The sequence below is a fragment of the Oryctolagus cuniculus genome, chromosome 13 (genome assembly GCF_051225735.1).
Source record: "Oryctolagus cuniculus isolate XC-2025 breed Fujian yellow rabbit chromosome 13, ASM5122573v1, whole genome shotgun sequence".
In the NCBI taxonomy this organism is placed as follows: Eukaryota; Metazoa; Chordata; class Mammalia; order Lagomorpha; family Leporidae; genus Oryctolagus; species Oryctolagus cuniculus.
In genome coordinates, this window is record NC_142879.1 from 101,773,070 (window position 1) to 101,795,682 (window position 22,613).

A 22,613-nucleotide genomic window follows, 5' to 3' on the forward strand; every position below is an offset into this window, starting at 1 on the left:
TCAGCTCTGGCCATTGCAGCCATTTGGGGAGTGACCCAGTGGATGGAAGACCTCTCTCTCTCTCCCTCCCTCCCACTCTCCCTCTCCCTCTCCCCCTCTGCTTCTCTGAAACTCTGCCTTTCACATAAATAAATATTAAAAAAAAAAAGAGAGAGAAATGCTGACAGCCTGATGTCATCAGTAAACCCTTGCATGCACTGAATCAAGAAAGTGTGCCCTGGAAAACAGTAGGAGTATCACCTGTTAATCAGGAGGGAAGTGAGGAAGAGAGGGAGGAGGAGAGGGAGGAAGGGTGGAGGGAAGGAGGGAGGATCTGCCGGTGGCCACTAAAAACTATTCTCAAATACTTTAAGGAGTTTTCACAATGGGGACCATGAGGTTTATTTCTGCAAGTGTTCTCATCATTCAGATGTGACTTTGACATTTAAGGAAAAAAGTAAATTTGGGCAACTGTGATTTGGTCATGTCCAAAGCTATTTCACAACATCACATTGCGCAAAATCAGCCATCAGAAGTGTTAGTACCTATATATGTAAATTAAGACGTCGTTACCATTGTTACAATAAGCTTCTTGGCCAGCGTTGTGGCTGCAGGGCAGGAGGTTCGATTAAGCTAACACCGGTGATGCTCACATCCCATAGGCGCACCGGTTCTAGTTCCAGCTACTTCAATTCTGATTTGGCCCCCAGCTAAGTCCAAGCGCTTGGGTCCCTTCCGCCCACGTGGGAGACCCAGATGGAGTTCCAGGCTCCTGATTTTGGCCTGGCCCAGCCCAGGCTGTGCTGAGTGTATTTGGTAAACAAACCAATAGATGGAAAATCTCTCTGTCTCTCTCTCTCTGTCACTCTCCCTTTCAAATAAATAAAAATTTTGAAATATTATATAGCACCATGAAAACGCATTTGATATAATAATGGGAAAAGCTAGACAGAATATAATAATCATATTTACACTAGAGTTTTACACTTTTTACAAATGCGAAAATTGGTATGGATACAGAAATACAGAAAGACAAAGAACAGATAGTGGTTGCGTTAGAGAGGGCTGTGGGTAATTACTTTGTGCTATTTTTCAAACTCTTCATCCTGTCGCATTATTTTACAAATTGACGAAAGCGGAGTCCACAGTCTACAAGCAGTGTGACAAATGATCTCCAGCGCTGGCAGGAGCATTGGCCAGGCTACACAGACAGGCAGCGCGAAACCCGTGTTCATTACATCCCAGAGTGAAGCTCTCGCCGTGAATACACTGAAGCGGTTACGGTCAAGCTGGCGTATTTACAACACTTACAGACAGTTGATAAATCCAAACATGAAGAAAGCAACGAGAGCAAAACCATTGAAATGATTTAGAGAGAGAGAGAGAGAGAGAGAGAGAGAGAGAGATGTTGGGATAAGAACGCTACAGATCAAGGACCATGGAAGACGGGCAAAGATCCAGGATTTTCATCGAAGAAAGGAGAATATAAAAGAAAAGGACTTGAGAGTTTGGAAATCTGACAACCAAACTAATAAAACGGAAAGTCGCTAATTGCCATATTCTTCAGCTGCTGCGAGCAACTTCAATGTAAATCTGCAATGTAAGCATTCGCGTTTAATGATCTCATGTGTTCATAAAATTCCAATTTTATAAAAACTGCATGATTAGCATCTTATGAATAAACATATCCATTAACACAAAAGACCCTCAAAGAAAGCCAAAGTAATCTACCACCCACACGGACAGCCCCAGAAACTGTGTCAAAGTGAGAGAATGGGGGGCTTGCTGTCGATTCAGAGAGAGAGAGGATATTATTACATTATCCTCCTGCAACTTTTCAGATGACACAGAGTCCATCTTCAACTATATATTTCTTTTACATAATCAACTCTCCTAACAACATTGGCTACTATGCATTTCTAATGTTTAAATACGCTTTTACTATGTTTAAATGACATGTTCACAGCATGTCATTTAAGTGCATATCTTGAATCTTCACAGAATTACACTGCTCACAGGTACTTCAAAAATTACAGGCTTAGAGATGGATTTATTTAAAACTCCTGCTTGTGAAAGAAATCCGCTTATTTGATGCAAGCGGTCAAGAAAACGGCTTGTATCTTAAAAGCAGTTAAAAATAAATATTTAAGTTCTTTTTTTTCTCACCTTAAATACACCATAGTGTGGATTTCATTTTGTTGTAGTTGGAAAAACTACCACAAGCAGTGTATGTAAATTATTTTTTGCTTCTTAAACTATGGGATGGTTTGACCAGGCAAATATTTAACTGGTTCAACAAGCTCTTTATTCGTTACAAGGAAGAGAATTTTTAAGTATAAAGTAACTTTTTTTAAGATTAAAAAAAAAAACCATGTAGACATTAATATAAACTAAGCAGCTGGAAATTATTAGACAATGTTAGATTTCTGACAACAAAACACTGAAAAGTTCTATTAAAAATAAACCTTTCGAATATAATGCCACTGCTGTTAGCACAGATCATAACAAGTAAAAAAATGACCTAGCCACAGGCTCTGAACACAGAATTATGATTGAAATCGTGCTCCCACAGTGCATCAATCAAAATTGACCCGAGACCATGAAGTTGATAACTAAGAACATTTAAAAGTGTTCTCTAAGCAAAGACAGTGGAAGGAGGATTACCCGGAGCAGAAAGGCAACACTGACCCTCAGCAGGCTGGGGTACTCAGTTGACTAGATTCACCTTATAAACGCACGGCTGGAAAAAGAAACAAGCACCACACCAAAGACATACGCGCTAACGTCGTCACAGCTTACAGTCACGTTACGGAGAAAGGGAGAAAAAGTGTTTTAAACAAATTAACAGAAAATTCATCTCTGGAGTGGCACACAGTTGCTCCCAATAAAACATAAAGATGTGTCCAAATGCTATCTACCCGCGTGAATCTTTCAGCCCATCTCAAGGGCAAAGAAAAGGAACGAAAAGCCACAGCAAGCGTGGAATGAAACCATGGGCGCTTACATCAGACATTAACCAGCAATTTCCAAGGCAAACAATTATCACGTCTTCAAAGTGCTCCTGGTACCACTCACAATTATTTTTAAAGCTCAGCACAGCATCCCCATTAAAACAGAGAAAAAGAAACCATATTAGGATCCAATTTTCTGCCAGCCAGCTAATAAAGAAATGAATTCTTACTTACACTTCCAAAATTATGCAAAAAAATACAGTATGCACACATAAAATTGCACATAAAAATACAGTTCTGAACTGAAGGGAAAATTGGATTTGAATTTTTAATATATATTTTTGTAAGTTGAGTCCATCCGTGCAACCTATAATTCTGGGAATGGTTTTTTTCCTTTTTTTTTTTCTGTCAGAAAAAATATTTCCAAGTAGTATTCCAGACATGTTGAGATTATGCAGAGTTCCTTCTTGTTCAAGAACGAGCCTGAACCACTTCTGAAAGAATGCTTCTAAATGTTCTTTTGGTCTCAACTTTTTTTTTTTTTTTTGGACAAAATATTACAGCAAACAATTTGGTCCTAACTGTATTTACCTATGTCACATTCTTGAACAAAAAGATCAAATATCGGGGCAGACGGACATGTTTACCGGATTTATAAAACAGAACACATTGAGGATCAATGGTACTTAAATGGAAGAGAACAGGGAGAAATAAGGAACAGGATTAGGAAAAAACAAACGGAATGACAGGATGAGGTGACTAAGTACAGTTAAGAGAAACAACAGCATGGACAAGTTTGTTTTTTATTTAACTTTATGGTCAACACTTGTTGAGTTGCACAGAAAAAAGCAGTCTGAACTTCCGTTAAGCCCCCAAACTGATCTTGTTTTAAAGGAATGCATGTAGGACTGTAGCAAAGGGCAGAAGTGGAGGAAAATGGATTTTTCAGGAGACCGGTTGCAAGGAGAAACTAGGTAAGAAAACAGATACCTGATAAACAGTGCTTTGTGAACTAATCAGGGAAAATTTGCATTAATGAATTCACCAGAAGAAAACACTCTGTCATTCCCACCCATGTCAGGAAAGAATTATTTTTTCGTGTGGACGATTCTGCAGCACCGTAGGAAAAGGGGTACCTTTAAAGCTGACTGTTCTAATTAAGAAGCAGTTACACGTTCAGAGAGGGACCACTGCTCACCACCCACCAAAGCGAAACACAATTTTCAAGAGCCTGTAAGGAGAGTCTGAATTATTCCCAATCGTGTGTGTGTGTGCATAAAATAAACGGCTTCACCACCTTTATGCACTGGCAGCCCTTGATGTATGGGGGTTCCACTTTCAAAGATGTAATTTTCTGCAATTCATATTTATGGGATGGCGTAAGTTTCCCCTCGTGTTACGATTACAGTATTTTCTGCAAACTCCACGTAACTTCTATGGCCCAGGCCCCCTTCCTCCCTTCTTTCGAGTGATAATGGGCACATCTTCTTCACTGATGAAACTCTGACTTACAAGAAACGAGGTGTGGCACACGTCGGCTGAGAATCGCCGCGCACACGTTCTCCACTATCAGATGGCTTACTGAACCCAGCTTTCAAGTGCCCGCCTTATAAACACTGACGTTCACATCTTGGATTGTCAGATGACTTCTCTCCAAGACTGTCCACCAAAGATGATTCTGGTGCAGAATACATTTTTCATAAATAGGACTCGCCATCGGGTGAAGGGCTACTGGCATACGCTCTTTTGAACTGTAGATACTTTGGAAAAAACGTGCAAACGAATGGGCTATCTTCATCAAGCTGACAAGTGGCTTCTGGGGGCCACCCCTTTGGTGCCAGGGTGATCTGTCTGTGGGTGGACCACTTCTGTTCCTTCTGTGACTCACCAAACACAAGGCGAGGATGCAGGTGATGGACAAAGGCAAGGTGCTCTGTGGCCTTGGGGACTCAGCTGCCACCCGGGAGGCCCGTGGCCCATTTCAGAGGGCCTGGGATCACGTCCTGCCTCTGCCTCTGAGGCAACTTCCCACTACCGTGCCTAGGAGGCACAAGGTTTTAGATTGTGTCAGGTTCAGATGGGGCTCCTGGCTCCTGGCAGGCACTGGGGGAGTGAATCATTAGACAGAAGACTTCCCCTCCATCCCCACCCTCATTCCTTCTGCCTTGCAAATAAATAAATAAATACCCCCCCCCCAAAAAAAAAAAAGTAAGGTCTGGGACCAGTGCTGTGGCGCAGCGGGCTAAGCCCCTATTTGCAGTGCCAGCATCCCATATGGGTGCCAGTTCGTGGCCCAGCTGCTCCTCTTCTGATCCTGCTCTCTGCTGTGGCCTGGGAAAGCAGCGGAAGCTGGCCCAAATGCTTGAGCCCCTTTACCCACATGGCTGACCCAGAGGAAGCTCCTGGCTCCTGGCTTTGGATTGGCCCAGCACTGACCGTTGTGGCCGACTGGGGAGTGAACCAGCAGATGGAAGGTCTTTGTCTCTGTCTCTCCATCTCTCTATCTGTAACTCTGCCTCTCAAATACATATCTTTTTTTCTTTAAAAAAAAAAAAAAGTAAGGCCCTAAGGTAAGACATGATCTCAGATATTTTTCTAGGTAGTTCTTGGGAAAGCTCTCATAAGAAAGTCAAATTTCTGGCACTCCCTTGTCTGTTTTCCAGAGCTGCCTTAGAACCAGACAAAAGGGCCACATACCAAGCACAGAGGCCAGCCGACCCTGGCTACGTGAGCCAGACATGTTAAGATTATGCAGAGTTCCTTCTTGTTCAACCTGCGTGCGTGCAGGTGCTGTGACATACCTGGGAAGGAGGTTCTCTCTCCTAGGTTCTGCTGGGTCCCCAAATCTTACGCCCCTGTACGTGATATGCAGAGGCCAAAATGCTATAACCGTTTTGGTTGACCTGCGCCATTGAGACACATTCTTTTAGTGAGAGAAACATCTGGCGTGGAAGACATGGCAGATCTTGGGAGGAAACATTCTTCCTCAATGCATAACTACCACAGACGTATTCAGAGCAGGAGAGGAGAAAGTGATGGCTAACTTTATCCGGCCACGGTGCCCAGATATTTGGTTGAACACAACTCTGGATGTTTCTACATTTTGGATGAGAATAACGTTAAGACTGGCAGACTATGAGCAAAGCAGGCTTCCTTCCAGGATGTGGCCTTGTCTAGCCTGTCAAAGGACTTGACCCAAACTGACCTCCCATGACCACCAAGAAATTCCACCTGTGGACCCTTCCAGTCTTCGTTTCTCTCTCCATGAAAGGGTGCTGGATTTTTTGCCCAAGGCTCTTCCAGCCAACCAAGCTCTGCACGCTGATCAGGAAGGTCTCCAGGAAGCTCCCTGTCGCGATATCTGTGGTCACGGCTCACTCCGCATCCCATGGGACCCTTCGGCAGCATCTGTCACAGTCAATCACTCCGTCCTCCTTTGAGGTTCTGCATTCACTTGGCTCCCGGGGAAAAAATCACACACATGCTTTTCCTCCTCCTCGACGTGGAGTTCTTTTCTTACCCGTTGCTACGCTCATCCCCCTGGGGATCTCATCCAGCTTCATGGCTTCCAGTATGGTCTATCGTGGACGACGCCCAAGTTGATGGCCTGAACTCAAGGGCTGTCTGCCCATCTGCCTAGCTGACATTTCCATTTAGGTCTCCCTCACACTGTGTCCCACACAGAACATCTAAACGTCCTCTACCCCACCCCCATAGTCTCTGCTGTCTCAGTAAATGGGAGCTCCATTCTTGCAGCTTCTAACTCCAAATACTGTCTACACCATCGTGATACTCCTATTTGTCTGAAAATACTGTCAGTGCTACCTTCAAAATCTATCTAGGGTCAGCGTTGCAGCATGGTAGGTTAAGCTTCTGCCTACAGTGCTGGCATCCCACATGGGCGCTGGTTCAAGTCCCGGCTGCTCCACTTCCGATCCAGCTCTCTGCTATGGCCTGGGAAAGCTGTAGAAGACGGCCCAAGTCCTTGTGCCCCTGCACCCTGGTGGGAGACCCAGAAGAAGCTCCTGGCTTGGATCGGCCCAGCTCTGGCAGTGGCAGCCATTTGGGGAGTGAACCAGCAAATAGAAGACCTTTCTGTAACTGTGCCTCTCAAATAATTAATTAAAAAACAAAACAAAACAAAACATAAAACTACATCTGGGAACTGATGCCTTCACATCGCCTCCACTGAGGCCACTGAGACTCAGGAGTTCTCTGCCGCTGCCCTCGCTCCCTTACACTCTCTTCTCAGCACCTGAACCCACGTGAGCCAGGTCATGTCAGAGCTCCGCCCAGGATCCTTCAAAGAGTTCCTGTCTCACACAAAAGAAGAGTCCCACTCCTTCCGGCCAGGACCATTCTGTTACCCTGACAACCTCAATTCCAATCACCCCCACCCTTGTCCACCCTACCTGACCACACTGGTCTCCCTTGTGATCCTGTCGCTGCCTGGAATGCTTAAGCCCACACAGCTCCCTTCCGGCTTTTGTTCAAAGGGGACCTCGGGGAGGCCTTCTTGAACCAGCCTGAGTGCAAGGATGTTGCTATGGTAACTCTGGTGCCCAGTACAGTGTCTGGAATACAAGAGGCAGTCAGTAAATGCATATATATTTAATTCGGAAATTGTATTACGAGCAAATTATACTCTGTAAATACCAGCGACAACTGCCAACCAGGGCTGATCTGCTTGTCTATTTTTTTTTTTTTTTTTTTACAGGCAGAGTGGACAGTGAGAGAGAGAGACAGAGGGAAAGGTCTTCCTTTTGCCGTTGGTTCACCCTCCAATGGCCGCCGTGGCCCGTGCGCTGCGGCCGGCGCACTGCGCTGATCCAATGGCAGGAGCCAGGTGCTTCTCCTGGTCTCCCATGGGGTGCAGGGCCCAAGCACTTGGGCCATCCTCCACTGCACTCCCTGGCCACAGCAGAGAGCTGGCCTGGAAGAGGGGCAACCGGGACAGACTCTGGCGCCCCGACCGGGACTAGTACCCGGTGTGCCAGCGCCGCAGGGCGGAGGATTAGCCTAGTGAGCCACGGCGCCGGCCAATATATAAAATCTTTTAAAAAAATAAAAATGTCTACGGAGGGGCTAGCATTGTGGTATAGTGGGTTAAGCCACCGCATGCTAAGTGAGCACTGCGCAATCTACTGGAGCCCCAGGTTGAGTCCTGGCTGCTCCACTTCCAATCCAGCTCTCTGATAGTTGCACCTGCGAAAAAGGACTTGGGCACCTGCCACCCACATGAGAGACCTGGATGGAGTCCGTGACTCCTGGCTTCAGTCTGGCCTGTCCCTTGTTGTTGTGGGCATTTGGGGAGTGAACCAATGAATGGAAGTCTAATCTCTCTGTCCCCCTCTCTCAAATAAAAAAATAAATGATTTTTTTAAAAAAGAAGTTCATGTAAAAATGGAATTAATTTTGTTCTGGTGCAAAAAAAACAAAAACAAAAACACTGAAGTCCATGCAGTTTCTCTCATAATATGCATTTTCCATGAGCTTTTGGGAGCCCGCTCTATTTTAGGGTGTTTAATAAACATATACTGTTACCACAAAACAGTCTTGGCATTTCTGTTAGTGTGATAAACTATGAGGCTGCTTTTCAACACACGTAAGACCTGCAGGTGTTATCAGAATTTGACTTTTTCTGGGGAAGACCAGAAACCTCCAAGATAATCAGTTTGTGCAATCTCTTTGTAATGAAGCAATTCTTCAAGAATTTAAATACTGTAATGTCTTATGATCAAACTTGCCTGTTCCACAAAGAACCAACTTCTAATCTTTGGTTGTCAGTTGGAGCATTTTCTTAAAATAAGAAACACTTTGAGTTTATGTGTCCTATGATGTCACTCATAAAGGAAATATTCTTTTTAAACAAAGTCTTTTCTGTGTGCGCTCCCTTCTTAAGCTATCTTCCTAGGTCCCCTTACGTTATGGCATCTACAGGAAATTCTAGGTGCACAGACCTCATGGTGCACAGGTTAGTCAAGTCTTCAGACATGAAAGAAATGGTTTCAGGACGAGTGTGCGTTAAAAACCCCAGGGCCACACTTCTGCCTTTGCCACAGTAAAGTGTAGAAGAGACACTACCATGCCTGCGACCCAGAGCTGAACGGAGAGAACAGCTGTGCTTGTAGCCAGAGTCTGATTCAACAGTCAGGCAGGAGAAGTCCAAGTTGCAAACAGTGTTAACATGAGGAATCTTCAAAAAGTCCATGGAAAATGTCCACTATGAAACTATGCACGGCTTTCTTTATTTTCTTCTTTTGCATCAGAATTTAAAAAAAATATTTGAAAGGCAGAGTTACAGAAAGAGAGTAAGAGAGAGAAATCCTCCATCTATTGGTTCACTCCCCAAATGCCTACAATGGCCAGGGCTGGACCAGGTGGAAGCCAGGAGCCTGGAGCTCCATCCAGGCTTCCCGCGTGGGTGCAGGGACCCAAGTACTTGGTCCATGTTCTGTTGCCTTCCCAGGTGTGTTAGCAGGAAGAAGAGTGGAGCATCCAGGACTCAAACTGGCACTCCGCTGGTGTTGCAAGTGGTGGTTTAACCCACTGTGTCACCATGCTGGCCCCTAAACTTACCTATTACTTCCACTTTCTGGAAGCACCCTCATGCATTCCGTACAACATTCAACCCTTGAGCAGCTTTGTTGTCGCATTTTTCTCTTGAGTGCCTGGGCGAACTTCCTCAAGGTTGCGTGTAGAGATGCGAGTACATGCTAATGGGTGATCCTGCCTCAACAAGGTCAAGATGACAAGGGCTGGGGGACGGGGGTGGGGTGGTGGTGGGGGTGGGCTGCAGAGTTCGTGCCCCATTCACGGGCCTGGGGGTAGCTCAGCCGCAGCTACTTAGCTTCATCAGGAATTGCAGGCCTCACTGACTCAAATCTTCCTTTGTGCCAAAGGAGCCAGAAATCTTCATAGGCAATCTCTCAAGTTGATATGGAAATAAACAAAAGAGATCCTCTAAACACAGTCCTGCACATGGTCTGTCAGCTACCAGGTCGACAGGATTGGTGGGGTTCATGATATTCCCAAGAGCTGGTCCCCTGTTCTCATCTGTCACTCACTGGGTGATGCACAGTGGCGTCCAGGCAACCACTTCAAAGAGCTGGGAAGTCTGCGTGGTGAAGTTCACCTGCTGATGCCACAGGCTTTTGCCCGACATGCTCCTGGGGCCCTCATCCCACCCACCTGCTCTCCCCAGGGCTCTAGCAATCACCTCCTCTCTCAGGCACCCGGTCCTCTTGTCAGCCCCGTCACCCCGCAGATGACAGTAGACATTCCTGCCGCCCCCCACCCTCCATGAGAACTGCCCTGAATTCAACTGCTACCTCCCCTCCACTCTCACCTCCGCCACTCCTTCTGCCACCTCTGTTACCCTTTGTCACCTCTCCTACTCCTTGACACTTTGCAAATTTGGCTCCCCGGTGAATTATTTCTCTGATGCAAGCCGTGGCTCCAAGTTGCTCTAAAGAAACCCAAAGAACTGGTCATCCCTTCGCTTCTGGACTTAAAGTCTATCAAATGACTAAATGTTCACTTTCAGAAAGTCCTAAATGCTAGGAGACAGATAAAGATTTAGAACCCATTATTTTGGATGAAATCTTACACAAAGAATAACACTGGGTGCAAAAATCAGGCAGAAAACTATGAGAGGAGTCCATTCCTTGGCTTGCCATTGAAGGTCTCACCTTACCAAGCAGCCAAACTGAATTTCTAGTCCCATCACCTACACATCCCCCAAGGTTAACCACGTCTGGCGCTCTGCACCTCTCACCCCTTCCCACACTGTCACTTCCACCTGTCTCCCCAGCTGCTACCTAGATGTCCACCTGAGTGAAGGTCCAGCACTGGTGTCCAGTCTTGTGGGGCTGAGTGCCTGCCTACTCCGGCTGGGGTATCAGCCCCTCTCTGGTCACAGCATTTTCTACTCATCAGACACTGCTTTGTGTGACAGCTATCCATCCACTTGGTGTGAACACCATCATCAGCCAACGAATGGTCAAAGGCCTTAGGGTCAGTGGTTCCTGACCTCTTAGAGGAACAGATGTGTGCACTGATGGCCATGCATCTCATCATGTCCTCCCACACGGATGCCAGCATGGTGGTGAGGCTTGCTCTTGCCCACAGGACATCAACAGCTGAGCCCAATCACAGGCTGCAAAGCTCCACCACGCTGGCCCAGATCAGATCTGCAAAATGACCACAGAGTTCTGAAGACAAACAGGTTGCTGTTTTAAGCCATTCAGCTTCCAGGCACTAAGGGGAGGTGGAATATTTGGTGTACTATACTCTTCTGAAATGAGTAAATTTTCTTTTTGTACTTAATACCATTGGTTGAACTTCTTATGTAATACAGAATTATTATTAGGTGTTTAAATCCAATTGAAAATAGATCCCAGTAAAAAATACAAGCAGGAATAAGAGACAGAGGAGCTGTACAGTTAGGCACACAGTTCCACGGACTTACCCCTAAGGGTAAAGCTAAAAACTTGTCATGGGACTCCAAATCTTGTTAAGCTGGGTGGTACTAATGTCATCTTATATGTTAAAGTGATCATATTAAAGTGTGTAACTGACCATAGACATCGCATTAAGTGTCAATGGGATCACATAAATAAGACCAAATGTCTGGTAACAACAACAGATAGAATTAAAAAGGGGAAAACGGGCCGGCGCCGCAGCTCACTAGGTTAATCCTCCGCCTGCGGTGCCGGCACACCGGGTTCTAGTCCCAGTCGGGGCACCGGATTCTCTCCCGGTTGCTCCTCTTCCAGTCCAGCTCTCTGCTGTGGCCCGGGAGTGCAGTGGGGGATGGCCCAGGTTCTTGGGCCCTGCATCCTCATGGGAGACCAGGAGGAAGCACCTGGCTCCTGGCTTTGGATCCGCGCAGCGTGCTGGCTGCAGCAGCCATTTGGGGGGTAAAACAATGGAAGGAAGACCTTTCTCTCTCTCTCTCTCTCTCTCTCTCTCTCTCTCTCTCTCTCTCTCTCTCACTGTCTCACTCTGCCTATCAAAAAAAAGGAGGGGGGAGGGGAATGATCCAACATGGGAAGAAGGCCACACAGCAGACTCACAGAATGACAAATGCCCTAAACAGCACTCTGACCTCAGAATCAGCCCTTGAAGCATTTGGATTTGGCTGAAAAGCCCAGGAGAGCATTTCAGGCATGGAAAGCTGAGACACTGTGGTAAAAAATGATCTATTTGAAGGATCTCTGTGAGTGAGATCCCAGTAGAAAGAAGGGGCCATCAAAGAAGGAGGTACCTTTCTCTGAAGGGAGGAGAGAACTTCCATTTTGCTTATGGCCCTGTCTAAATAATATCAAAGTTTGTAGACTCAAAAAGCTTCCATAGCCTTGGCAGCTCATGACAAGAGCCTCGGGTGATCACTGATGTCATACAAAAGAGTGTCAATTGTTAAATCAATAGGAGTCACTGTGCACTTACTCCCCATCTAGGATCTCTTTTTTTTTTTTTTTTTTTTAATTTTTTTTTGACAGGCAGAGTGGACAGTGAGAGAGAGAGAGAGACAGAGAGAAAGGTCTTCCTCTTGCCGTTGGTTCATCCTCCAATGGTCAGCGTGCTGTGGCCAGCGCATTGTGCTGATCCGAAGCCAGGAGCCAGGTGCTTTTCCTGGTCTTCCATGGGGTGCAGGGCCCAAGGACTTGGGCCATCCTCCACTGCACTCCTGGGCCATAACAGAGAGCTGGCCTGGAAGAGGGGCAACTGGGACAGAATCCGGTGTCCCGACCGGGACTAGAACCTGGTATGCGGGTGCCACAGGCGGAGGATTAGCCTATTGAGACGCGGTGCCAGTCGGATCTCTGTCCTTAATGAGTTGTACTATGAGAATTAACGGTAAAACTTGTCTTCAAATCTTCAAACAGTACTTTATACTTTGTGTGTCTGTGTGAGTACAAGTTGTTGAAATCTTTACTTAGTATAGAGTTGGTCTTCTGTATATATAAGGTAATTAAAAATGAATCTTAATGAAGAGTGGCACAGTAGGTTAAAGCCCCGGCCTGCAGTGCTGGCATCTGATATGGGTGCCGGTTCTAGTCCCAGCTGCTCCACTTCTAATCCAGCTCCCTGTTAATGTGCCTGGGAAAGCCGTGGAAGATGGTCCAAAATGTCTCTCTGTCTCCCTTTCTCTCTGTAACTCTAACTTTCAAATATATAAAATTTAAAAAAAAGAAAAAGAAAATAGAACCAAAAAGTTATCAAAGATGAAGGTATTTAAAAGCTTTGAATATCACAATGCACCAGATGACTTAGAAAAGGCCATATGCTGTTGATCGAGTTGTTACTTAGCACCAATGGGATGTTTTTCCTTACTCTATCCAAAATTATTTACAACAGCTAACAAAGAAGTAGAATCCAGGGAGTTTCTAAAATGATCCTGAAAGCAACAGCTGCTTCCCCTGCAGGCTCTCAGAGCATGCTTCTTTTTTTTTTTTTTTTTTTTTTTTTGACAGGCAGAGTGGACAGTGAGAGAGAGAGACAGAGAGAAAGGTCTTCCTTTGCCGTTGGTTCACCCTCCAATGGCCGCCGCGGCTGGTGCGCTGCAGCCAGCGCACCGCGCTGATCCGATGGCAGGAGCGAGGTGCTTCTCCTGGTCTCCCATGGGGTGCAGGGCCCAAGCACTTGGGCCATCCTCCACTGCCCTCCCGGGCCACAGCAGGGAGCTGGCCTGGAAGAGGGGCAACCGGGACAGAATCCGGCGCCCCAACCGGGACTAGAACCCCGTGTGCTGGCGCCGCTAGGTGGAGGATTATTAGCCTATTGAGCCACGGCACCTGCCAGAGCATGCTTCTAAAAGGTGCTCATTTACAACAAAATAACACCATGCCTTTGAAGAGAGCAAGAAATCCTCCCCCAAGGCCGAGTGCTCACCTAGGTAGGTTCCGCTGCCGTGCCCAGGGAACGTGGCATCTTCCGGAGTGGGTGCAAAGCGCACAGAACAGAAGCCGAGAAATAAAGCACAATACAGTTAGGAGCCCGGCCACAGGTGCTAAACACACAGCACGCACAGCAAATCCCAGCACGCACAGCAGAGCACAGCCATCCACGCTGTCACTCCCAGACGTAAAACTTTCTGTTTCACATCTGAGTCCGAAGTCAATCACGCAAGGCTGCTTTGACTTGAGTTTCAGTGTATCCGGAGGTTCCTGGAGGCGCCTCCCAGGAAACTACAAGAGATTCTTTTCTGAAACGGTTCTCCTTGCCCGACTAAGACAAGGACAACACTAGATGCCCAAAATAACCTGACTGCTCTAAGTGAAGCTCTCTGATAACATTGAAACGTTGCTCCACTACTCCCGCCCAAGGGGACAGACACAAGGCTTAAGATCCAAACGCCCCCCTCTTGTGGACAGGAGGGACGGGGGATGCCTGTGCTGGGGAGTGGGTCACGGGTAAGGTAAGGTCTGGACTGTGCTCCCAAGTAGAGTAGGGAAAAGCATTTCTCAACGTGAATGATACGGTTTCTCAGAATTAAACGACTCCTGGGCTATTCAGAGCTTGCAAACTGAACGAAGTGGTGCTGTGCTGGTTTTTGGTCTTCGTTTCTATCCGTCTGGGCTAAGAACACGACTGAGCAGAAACCAGACGGTGCAGGAGATGCTACTGGCCTCACCACTGCTCTCCTCACTCACCTTCATTTGGGAGTGTTGGCAGATTAAAACACTAAAACACCCTGTTCTATTTCAGATCACATTCTGTGTTTCTGCTACATGGAGAGGAAAAAAAAAAAAAAAAAAAGGAAAATGCAGGTTTCTTTGTGAGACAGAATCCAACCACACACTCTGGTACTGAAATGCCAGGGTGGAGGTGGGATGTGCAATGGAGTTCTTTTACAACGGGCTTGCTAGCTTCAATCTGATCCCACACATAGGTGCACTAAATAAAATGACCAGGCTATGTCGGGCAGTTTTTATACATGTACCTTTAATTTCCTCTGAGAAGCACAAAGGGAACAAGAAAGGAAATGATTAAATGTGCAGAAAATACAATTAAAGGAGGAAGATGAAACAAGAAGAAAGAAACAAAATCTACCTACCACACTCAACAGTTTCCTCATCTTAGAAAAGCCAAAGGGGAGGGAAAAAAAAAAAACAAATGAATTTCAAAATTATTAGGCAATAAATAAACAGAATTTGTGAACCACACTTCAGACTGCACTGCACCCTTGCTCTACGAAACACGTAAATACTTTCAAAAGAACGCAAAATATTCAAGGAAATTAAACAACCAAGTGGGAATAACTGACCAGAAGAAAAAGGAAAAAGCTTCAGCACTTTTTAAAATAATACCTTCAAAGAGGGAACGATATTTATTTTCATAGGATAAGTCCATTTGTAAGTTAATCTGTTCAAGACTTTGAAGACATTTTAGAAAAATGGTGAAATGGATTTTTTTTAGATGCAATACATTTCATCCTTCAAACGTGTCTACCTTTCCTTAAATGGGACAACAGCCTAACAATGATCAATTTATTACACGTAGCCAGTGAGGTCGGGCAGAACCCGTTCTTTTCATTCTGCTCACAGGATGACGAAAGCTACGTGAAAAAAGTAATCCTACGTGTGTCTGCAATTGCTAAGAAGATAGCAAAGAAGACAGCAAAATCTACAATTTAAGTTTGACTTAGGATTCTCACCTTCAGGAAGGATGGGTAAAATCCTGGCCTAAAGAAAAACCTGACCTTGAGCCCAGGGGGAGCTTATCGCAATACGAGGCCTGCAGAGTGGACAGCAGACACAGGGCAGTCCCCCTGCTCGTCTCACTCTGAGCTGGAAACCACAGCCAAAGGCTCTGCAGGGAGAGTGGATCCCATTTGTGTCCACTTTTCAAATACTCAGGGGGCCTCAAACTGAGCCGGTTCTATGGTTCTATTCGAGCAGACCATTTTCACCCAGGCTCACAGTCTGAGCCAACCACACTGTCATTGCATTTACGGCCATCTCTTAATACCTGGCCGTGTCATCAGCACCTACAACAAATGACTGTGAAACAAAGAAGCAACCGTGTGATGCTGGGCCAGCCAGGCCTGGCACCCCAGTAACAATGCCAGCAGAGCTAACACTGAATAGCCCGTGCCTGGTGACGAAGCAGACAGCTGTACCCGGTGCAAGTCTTCTGGCGAGAACAGACCGACCAAATACTGCGCCCCCGGGTAAGGACTCGGTGCTGTGGAAATCAGATGATGATAGCCAAGTTGTGAGAACAAAACAAAACAAAACAAAACCTAACACTCTAGCACCAACTCACAATAAAAAAAATAAACACTGCTTAATTTATATTACACATTGTATATTTCAAGTTCTAATAAAAGGTCATGAATACAGTGGCTAAATTCTGGAGAGGAGATTTCTCCATACAATTTTTAGCTAGGAAGCATATGGAGTTTTTTTCCACAATAAAAACGCATGCATGTATCCAGTAGCAAGTATTAGGCTTAATGGACCCTGGGTGGGAAAAGCAAGCTGACAGATTTCCTTAGACAGGCAAGTTAAAAAAAAAAAAAAAAAAAGAGGAAAGATTCTAAAAGATGGATCTCAGAAAAGGGTTGTGATAATTACACAGCTGCTACCATAGGCAAGGCGCGGTTCTGAAAATGCAAAAATTCATTTAATTTTTTTTTTATCTTTTATTTAATGAATATAAATTTCCAAAGTACGACTCATGTGTTACAATGGCTTCCCCCCCCATACCGTCCCTCCCACCCACAACCCTCCCCCTTCCCACTCCCTCTCCCCTTCCATTCACATCAAGATTCATTTTCGATTATCCCAATATACAGAAGATCAGCTTAGTATACACTAAGTAAGTATTTCAACAGTTTGCTCCCACACAGAAACATAAAGTGAAAAATAATAGATGATTTTTTTTAAATGATGATGAAATCAGATCAGACCTATTGTCATGTTTAATCCCAGTGAGAGTCAAGTTGGGAATTGATAATTTCTTTCTTTTTTTTTTTTTTTTTTTTTTTACAGAAGATCAGTTTAGTGTACATTAAGTAAAGATTTCAGTCGTTTGCACCCCCATAGAAACACAAAGTGAAATATACTGTTTGAGTACTCGTTATAGCATCAAGCCCCAGTGTACAGCACGTTAAGGACAGAGATCCTACATCAGGAGTAAGTGCACAGTGACTCCTGCTGTTGACTTTACCAATTGACACTCCTGTTTATGGCATCAGCAATCTCCCCATGCACCAGTTATGAGTTTCCAAGGCTATGGAAGCCCCCTGAGTTCTCCGACTCTTATCTTGTTTAGACACGGTCATAGTCAAAGTGGAGGTTCTCTCCTCCCTTCAGAGAAAGGCACCTCCCTCTTTGAAGACCTGTTCTTTCCACTGGGATCTCACTCACAGAGATCTTTTTGCCAGAGTGTCTTGGCTTTCCATGCCTGAAATACTCTCATGGGCTTTTCAGCCAGATCCGAGTGCCTTTAGGGCTGATTCTGAGGCCAGAGTGCTATTCAGGACATCCGTCATTCTATGAGTCTGCTGAGTATCTCGCTTCCCATGTTGGATCACTCTCCCCTTTATTTATTCTATCGGTTGGTGTTAGCAGATACTAGACTTGTTTATGTGCTCCCTTTGACTCTTAGTCCTTTCATTATGATCAATTGTGAACTGAAATTGATCACTTGGAGTAGTGAGATGGCATTGGCACATGCCACCTTGATGGGATTGAATTGGAATCCCCTGGTATGTTTCCAACTCTACCAATTGGGGCAAGTCAGCCCGAGCATGCCCCAAATTATACATCTCTTCCTGCAAAAACTCATTTAATTTGCCAACTGAGTTCAGTACTGTTATTCCGTTTTATAGATGGGAGAGCACTCATTAAGTGGCAAACCAGGGGTCTGGATCCACGTAACTCCAGCTGCTCCGAAGCCCTCGTGTCCGACCGCAATGCACACTATCATACCACAATCACTTTTTGACCACACAAGCCTTGGGCCAGCACATACAAAGTCTCGGGAGAGGTTTCTTCCTGACTCCTTCCCGGTGCCCTCACCCTCTGCCTCTCCCTGCAGCCTCAATACCCCAACTGCGTTCCCCCCAGCACCACCTGGGAGGGACCAGCTCCTCCCCCAGCACCACCGGGCATCCACCTTCCACTATCTTCAAGTGCGGATGAGCAGGAGAGGAAAACTGCCAAAAGTCCCAAGGGCGAGGCCAACAGGAGCACACAGACATCAGCCTGCCGTCTCCAGAGAACGGACTGGAAACATGCTGTGAACAGCCATGTCGACCAGTGCACAGCAGGGCAGCACTCTGAGCTGGGTGCAGCGGACGCCCACCCACTGGAGAACCCGCCGTGTCTTCCATGGGGGACCATCACTCACAGGGTCTGAGCGGGCTCGCTGCAACCCCCACCTACAGCTCCCCTAAAAGTCTGCAACAATCATCCCACAGACCAAAGTCCCAACCGTCAATCAACTCGCTCTTTGCTGCGTGGCTTTGGGTCTCCGTGTCAGGCTGTCTCAGTGCCCCTCCCCTGGGAGCTGGCTATCTCAGGAGCAACGCTCCGGACAAGCAGAGAGAAACCATTTCATGGCGAGTGCTAAGGGTCCGCCAGGTCTTCAGCACAACCAGCTCCAGGTATAGGCGACGGGGAAGTGAAACCAACAGCCGAGTTCTGCGCCTCCTTCCACACCAACGCTGCACTCTGGCTTCTCTCCAACAGTGTCGGTGAGTACTGCAGGTGCTCTGTAAGACCTCGTGTGTTTCTGTTTACACAAAGCGCCACCAACATTAAGGCGGTTGACCAGGTTTTCAACGGCAAACCTGCCGTCACCACATATGCAATCCATTTGTTTCGGCATTAACGTGTCGTGTGAAAGCATTCCAGTGCCTGGGATGTCACAGCAAGGAGGGTGCTCCACTTCAGGGTGCTCCACTTCAAAGCTTTATGGCAACAACCTGTAGCACAGTGTGACGTCAGCATTCCTAAATGCTTCCCCGCCTCTAAAATACCGGGACCGGGCACAGCAAATTTATTCTGTGGCTCAGTGTTTGAGCTGTTTGATTGGCAGACTGTGATCTTCAACCTACAATGTACTTTGTCTTGGGACCAATCAGGTGATCAGAAAGGATACCTTCTGGCTCTGGTGAAATACTGTGATGATAATCATGACTGGTTAAGGCAAATTCTACAGTAAAAATTTTTTTTTCAAAATACTGTGCATTTTTTTGCTTCTTTTTATGAAAAGAATTTTACGAGAGATACTTTGCAAAAGAAAAATTTTAAATGACATCCATCCAGTCTGCCGTGTTAGAAATTTTCCAATTTCTAATTTCTAAATATTTTTGAGATCCCCAAAAAAAGAAACAAAGCACGGACAGTAAAATCATACTTGAATGTTCTAAGTAAGATATGCTCCATGATCAAGAAGAGCCTTCTTTCTATTCCTTTTTTTTTTTTTTTTTTTTTTTTTGACAGGCAGAGTTAGACAGTAAGAGAGACAGAGAAAAAGGTCTTCCTTTTTCCATTGGTTCATCCCCCAAGTGGCTGCTACGGCGGGCGCACTGCACCAATCTAAAGCCAGGAGCCAGGTGCTTCCTCCTGGTCTTCCATGGGGTGCAGGGCCCAAGCCCCAAGCACTTGGGCCATCCTCCACTGCACTCCCGGGCCACAGCAGAGAGCTGGACTGGAAGAGGAGCAACCGGGACAGAATCCGGTACGCCGACCGGGACTAGAACCCAGGGTGCCGGTGCCAAAGGAAGAGGATTAGCCTAGTGAGCCATGGCACCGGCCCTCTCCATCCATTCTGAAGTTACAGATAACGCATTTAAATATAAATGATAGCCTAAAAAAGTTAATGTTTATGTCACTAGACAGATAATTCTTAACCTGTACATTCAGATTTCAAATAAAGAAATACATATTTCTTTCTTAAAGACAAATATGAAATTGCTTCTATATATGCTTCTAAATGGCAAAAAAGGAAAACTTCTTTAAATTTTATCGACAGGAGAAATGCAAATTACCAAGAGAAACGACTCTCCCATGCTGGTTGAGATGTGAGATCTGGCCTTACTCATTTTCAGAGCCCATAAACTGTGTCTTTTATGGAATTATCCTAAAGGTGGTCACAGCGAAGAAAACCCACAAGAGAGGCAGCCCTGCAGCCCTGTCTGCAGCCCTCATGCCAGCTCCTCATGGGGGAAACCCATCATCAGAGGAATGAGGGAGAGAAAGAGAAGTTCAAAGTCCTCCTCCTGCAAGGTTCTTTGTTGGATAACCAACTGCTCCAAAACATAATATATACCCAAGGAAGAGGAATGAGATCCTAGGTTAGGCTTCTAAGAGTGAAGAATATTTTATTTTATAAAAGTTGGTATTTGTGTGTTTAGGAAAGTTTGACTTTTTAAGGGCACTATTCGGTTTGCAAAGCTTGTTTTTGGGGCACATATGAGATGTACTAAGATTCTCAAGGGCAGGAAGGAAGCCAGCAGTTAGTTGCATCTGTTCTTGGAGTTCTGTAACAGTGCAGATTTTAAAGCCTAGAGGCTGCTGCACATCATGGCTCCCAAGGGCCAGGGCCCAGAGCTGCAGCACAAACCCAGACCACAAGATGACAAGACTGGGACTGGCCATTCTTCTTTGACTTCTATGCTGATATAACTGTACCCCTCTAGTTGCAGAATCAGCTTCCATGAAATTTTTCTCTATGCAAACTCCACTTACAATAACACATCATGAAGCAAATAGTCAACTCATGGTAATGCAAGCAGTCACTTAGTGAACAAATTAATCGTTTCATCTGACACATGATTATATAACTAAATTCACCCTTCCTTCCAAATCCCACCCTTACAATATCTTCCTAGGTGGAAACTTGTAAAACTTTTGACTATATTTTTCCCATAAAATTATAAATACCAACACGACAGCATTATTTTTTAAGAAATTTTATGTTAAGTCTAAAACTTCTTAAAACCTAGCCTATGAATTAGCATTCAAGGTCACAAAAATAAATGATTTTATACCAACTTCCTGTTTTTCTTTAGAGCGTAAATCTGTAATTTAGCAAAGCACATTATAACATGAACTTCCTATTCCAAGATCCTAAGTGCCAAATGTTGAAATCCAGGTGACCTTTATGAGATTTAGTTTATATATAAGGGTTTAGTTTTTTAAATATATAAAATATATACATATTATATTTTATATAAATATGTAAAAAGAACCACTGTCAAACACAGAGGTTAAAGTGCTTTAAAATGCCATTCGTATGTTCAGACGTAATCCCAATGACTTTTGCATAACTCTTAAGTTTAGGAGATAACAGTCAAAGAAATTCCAACTGAAATTCCAGCTCTTTGGGGGTTACAGAACACCAGTTTTCTATAATTTTTATGCAACTCTGCTGTCTCTCTGAACAAGTCCAAATTTACTATGCACACGTGATTCACTTGGATAATCTTGACCAGATTTAGTTGAAAATAAATAACATCATATATGTAGGAGAACGAACACTGCATCTTTTGGTGACTTTAAATACAGCTTTGCAACAAAAGACAGGGACACAGAAGAGGAAGGAAGGAAAGAGGACGGTGGCCAGGAATGACTTCGGAATGGTCCTGAAGAGGCAGGGGGCATTTCAGTAAAGATCACTCCTGGACCACACACCCCGCAGGTGCACATATTAAGATATTGACACGACAAGGATATGAGGCAAATCGCAGACCCAAGGCGTCCATCACAGTTCATATCTACACACAAACCCCTTCCCACATTCATACGCCTCTACCGAAAAGCCAATCCACTTGACTTCTTTCAAGGGACACACATGCACATTGATCCAAAACTTGAAGCAGACGGAAAATCACACTTATACCACATTATACACTCCGAAGTGGCTTAGGGTCCTGAGTCTCAGGTCCAAGGACCTTCTCACTTTCACTCCAGTCGTCAAGTTCCCCCAGTTGGAGGCCATGTGTACCAAGCACACTAGGAAGGAACGCGGTGGGCCCCCAGTACAATGCTGGCTCCAAGCGGAAGGCAGGTGGACAACGCAAGGCTCCCTCCAGCTGCAGGGGCTGCCGGTGGCGAGCCACCCCACTCGTAAACCACGTGAGGCTCGATGCTGAGCCTCCTCACGACTCCAAAGCCCCCTGGCTCGCGGCAAGTGTTTTTCCCGTCTGCTCAGACTTAACGCAGCAAGAACCAGCAGGCTTTTGCATCAGCGCCGTGGTTTAAGTACTCGCTTGCTGGGAGATTTATTCTCGGCTGCAGTTTGGCTCTCTTTCTAATGTGATTCCTGGGCTCTACGCGTCTACACGCTGACAGAAAGAACAGGAGATGTGAAGAAAAAAAAATACAACGATACTAAAAACAGATGTTGGTGTAAAATCCCAGGGCCGTTTATTGGCTTATTTCACTTTTTAATGTATAATTTCCACGCTTAGAACAAAGAGCTTTAAAAAAAAAAAAAAAACTCTTAAAGACCTAGAAGCATGAAACATTTAAGGGAGGTGAGTTTACAGGACGGGCACTTGAGAGAGTGGGGACGTGGAAACTCACAAAGCCGCAAGAGGCCTACGTTGGTAAACTGGACGGAAATGCACCCACGTCCAGGCGGTGCCACTCAGACATCCAACACCGCCTCTTTTTCTTACGCATTTTCTTTCGATCTACTCTGGCAATGACTCTGAACAGA

General features: G+C 45.4%; 1 protein-coding gene across 5 annotated transcripts in view; it reads right to left on the bottom strand.

Annotated features, from left to right (window-relative positions):
- The window catches only part of MPP7 (MAGUK p55 scaffold protein 7), a 239,591-nt gene that overhangs the window by 33,726 nt on the left and 183,252 nt on the right, over positions 1-22,613 (bottom strand). Inside the window, exon 12 of one of the 5 annotated variants that reach the window (XM_008268037.5) lies at positions 13,827-13,865. The exons of 1 other annotated variant lie outside the window; for it this stretch is intronic. In XM_008268037.5, the coding sequence (XP_008266259.1) occupies positions 13,827-13,865 (39 nt within the window). Of the gene's footprint in view, positions 1-13,826; positions 13,866-14,968; positions 15,013-17,951; positions 18,871-22,585; positions 22,605-22,613 lie in introns of those variants that run through there. 3 more of the 5 variants (XM_089311856.1, XM_089311855.1, XM_089311857.1) reach the window with 3 other exon arrangements.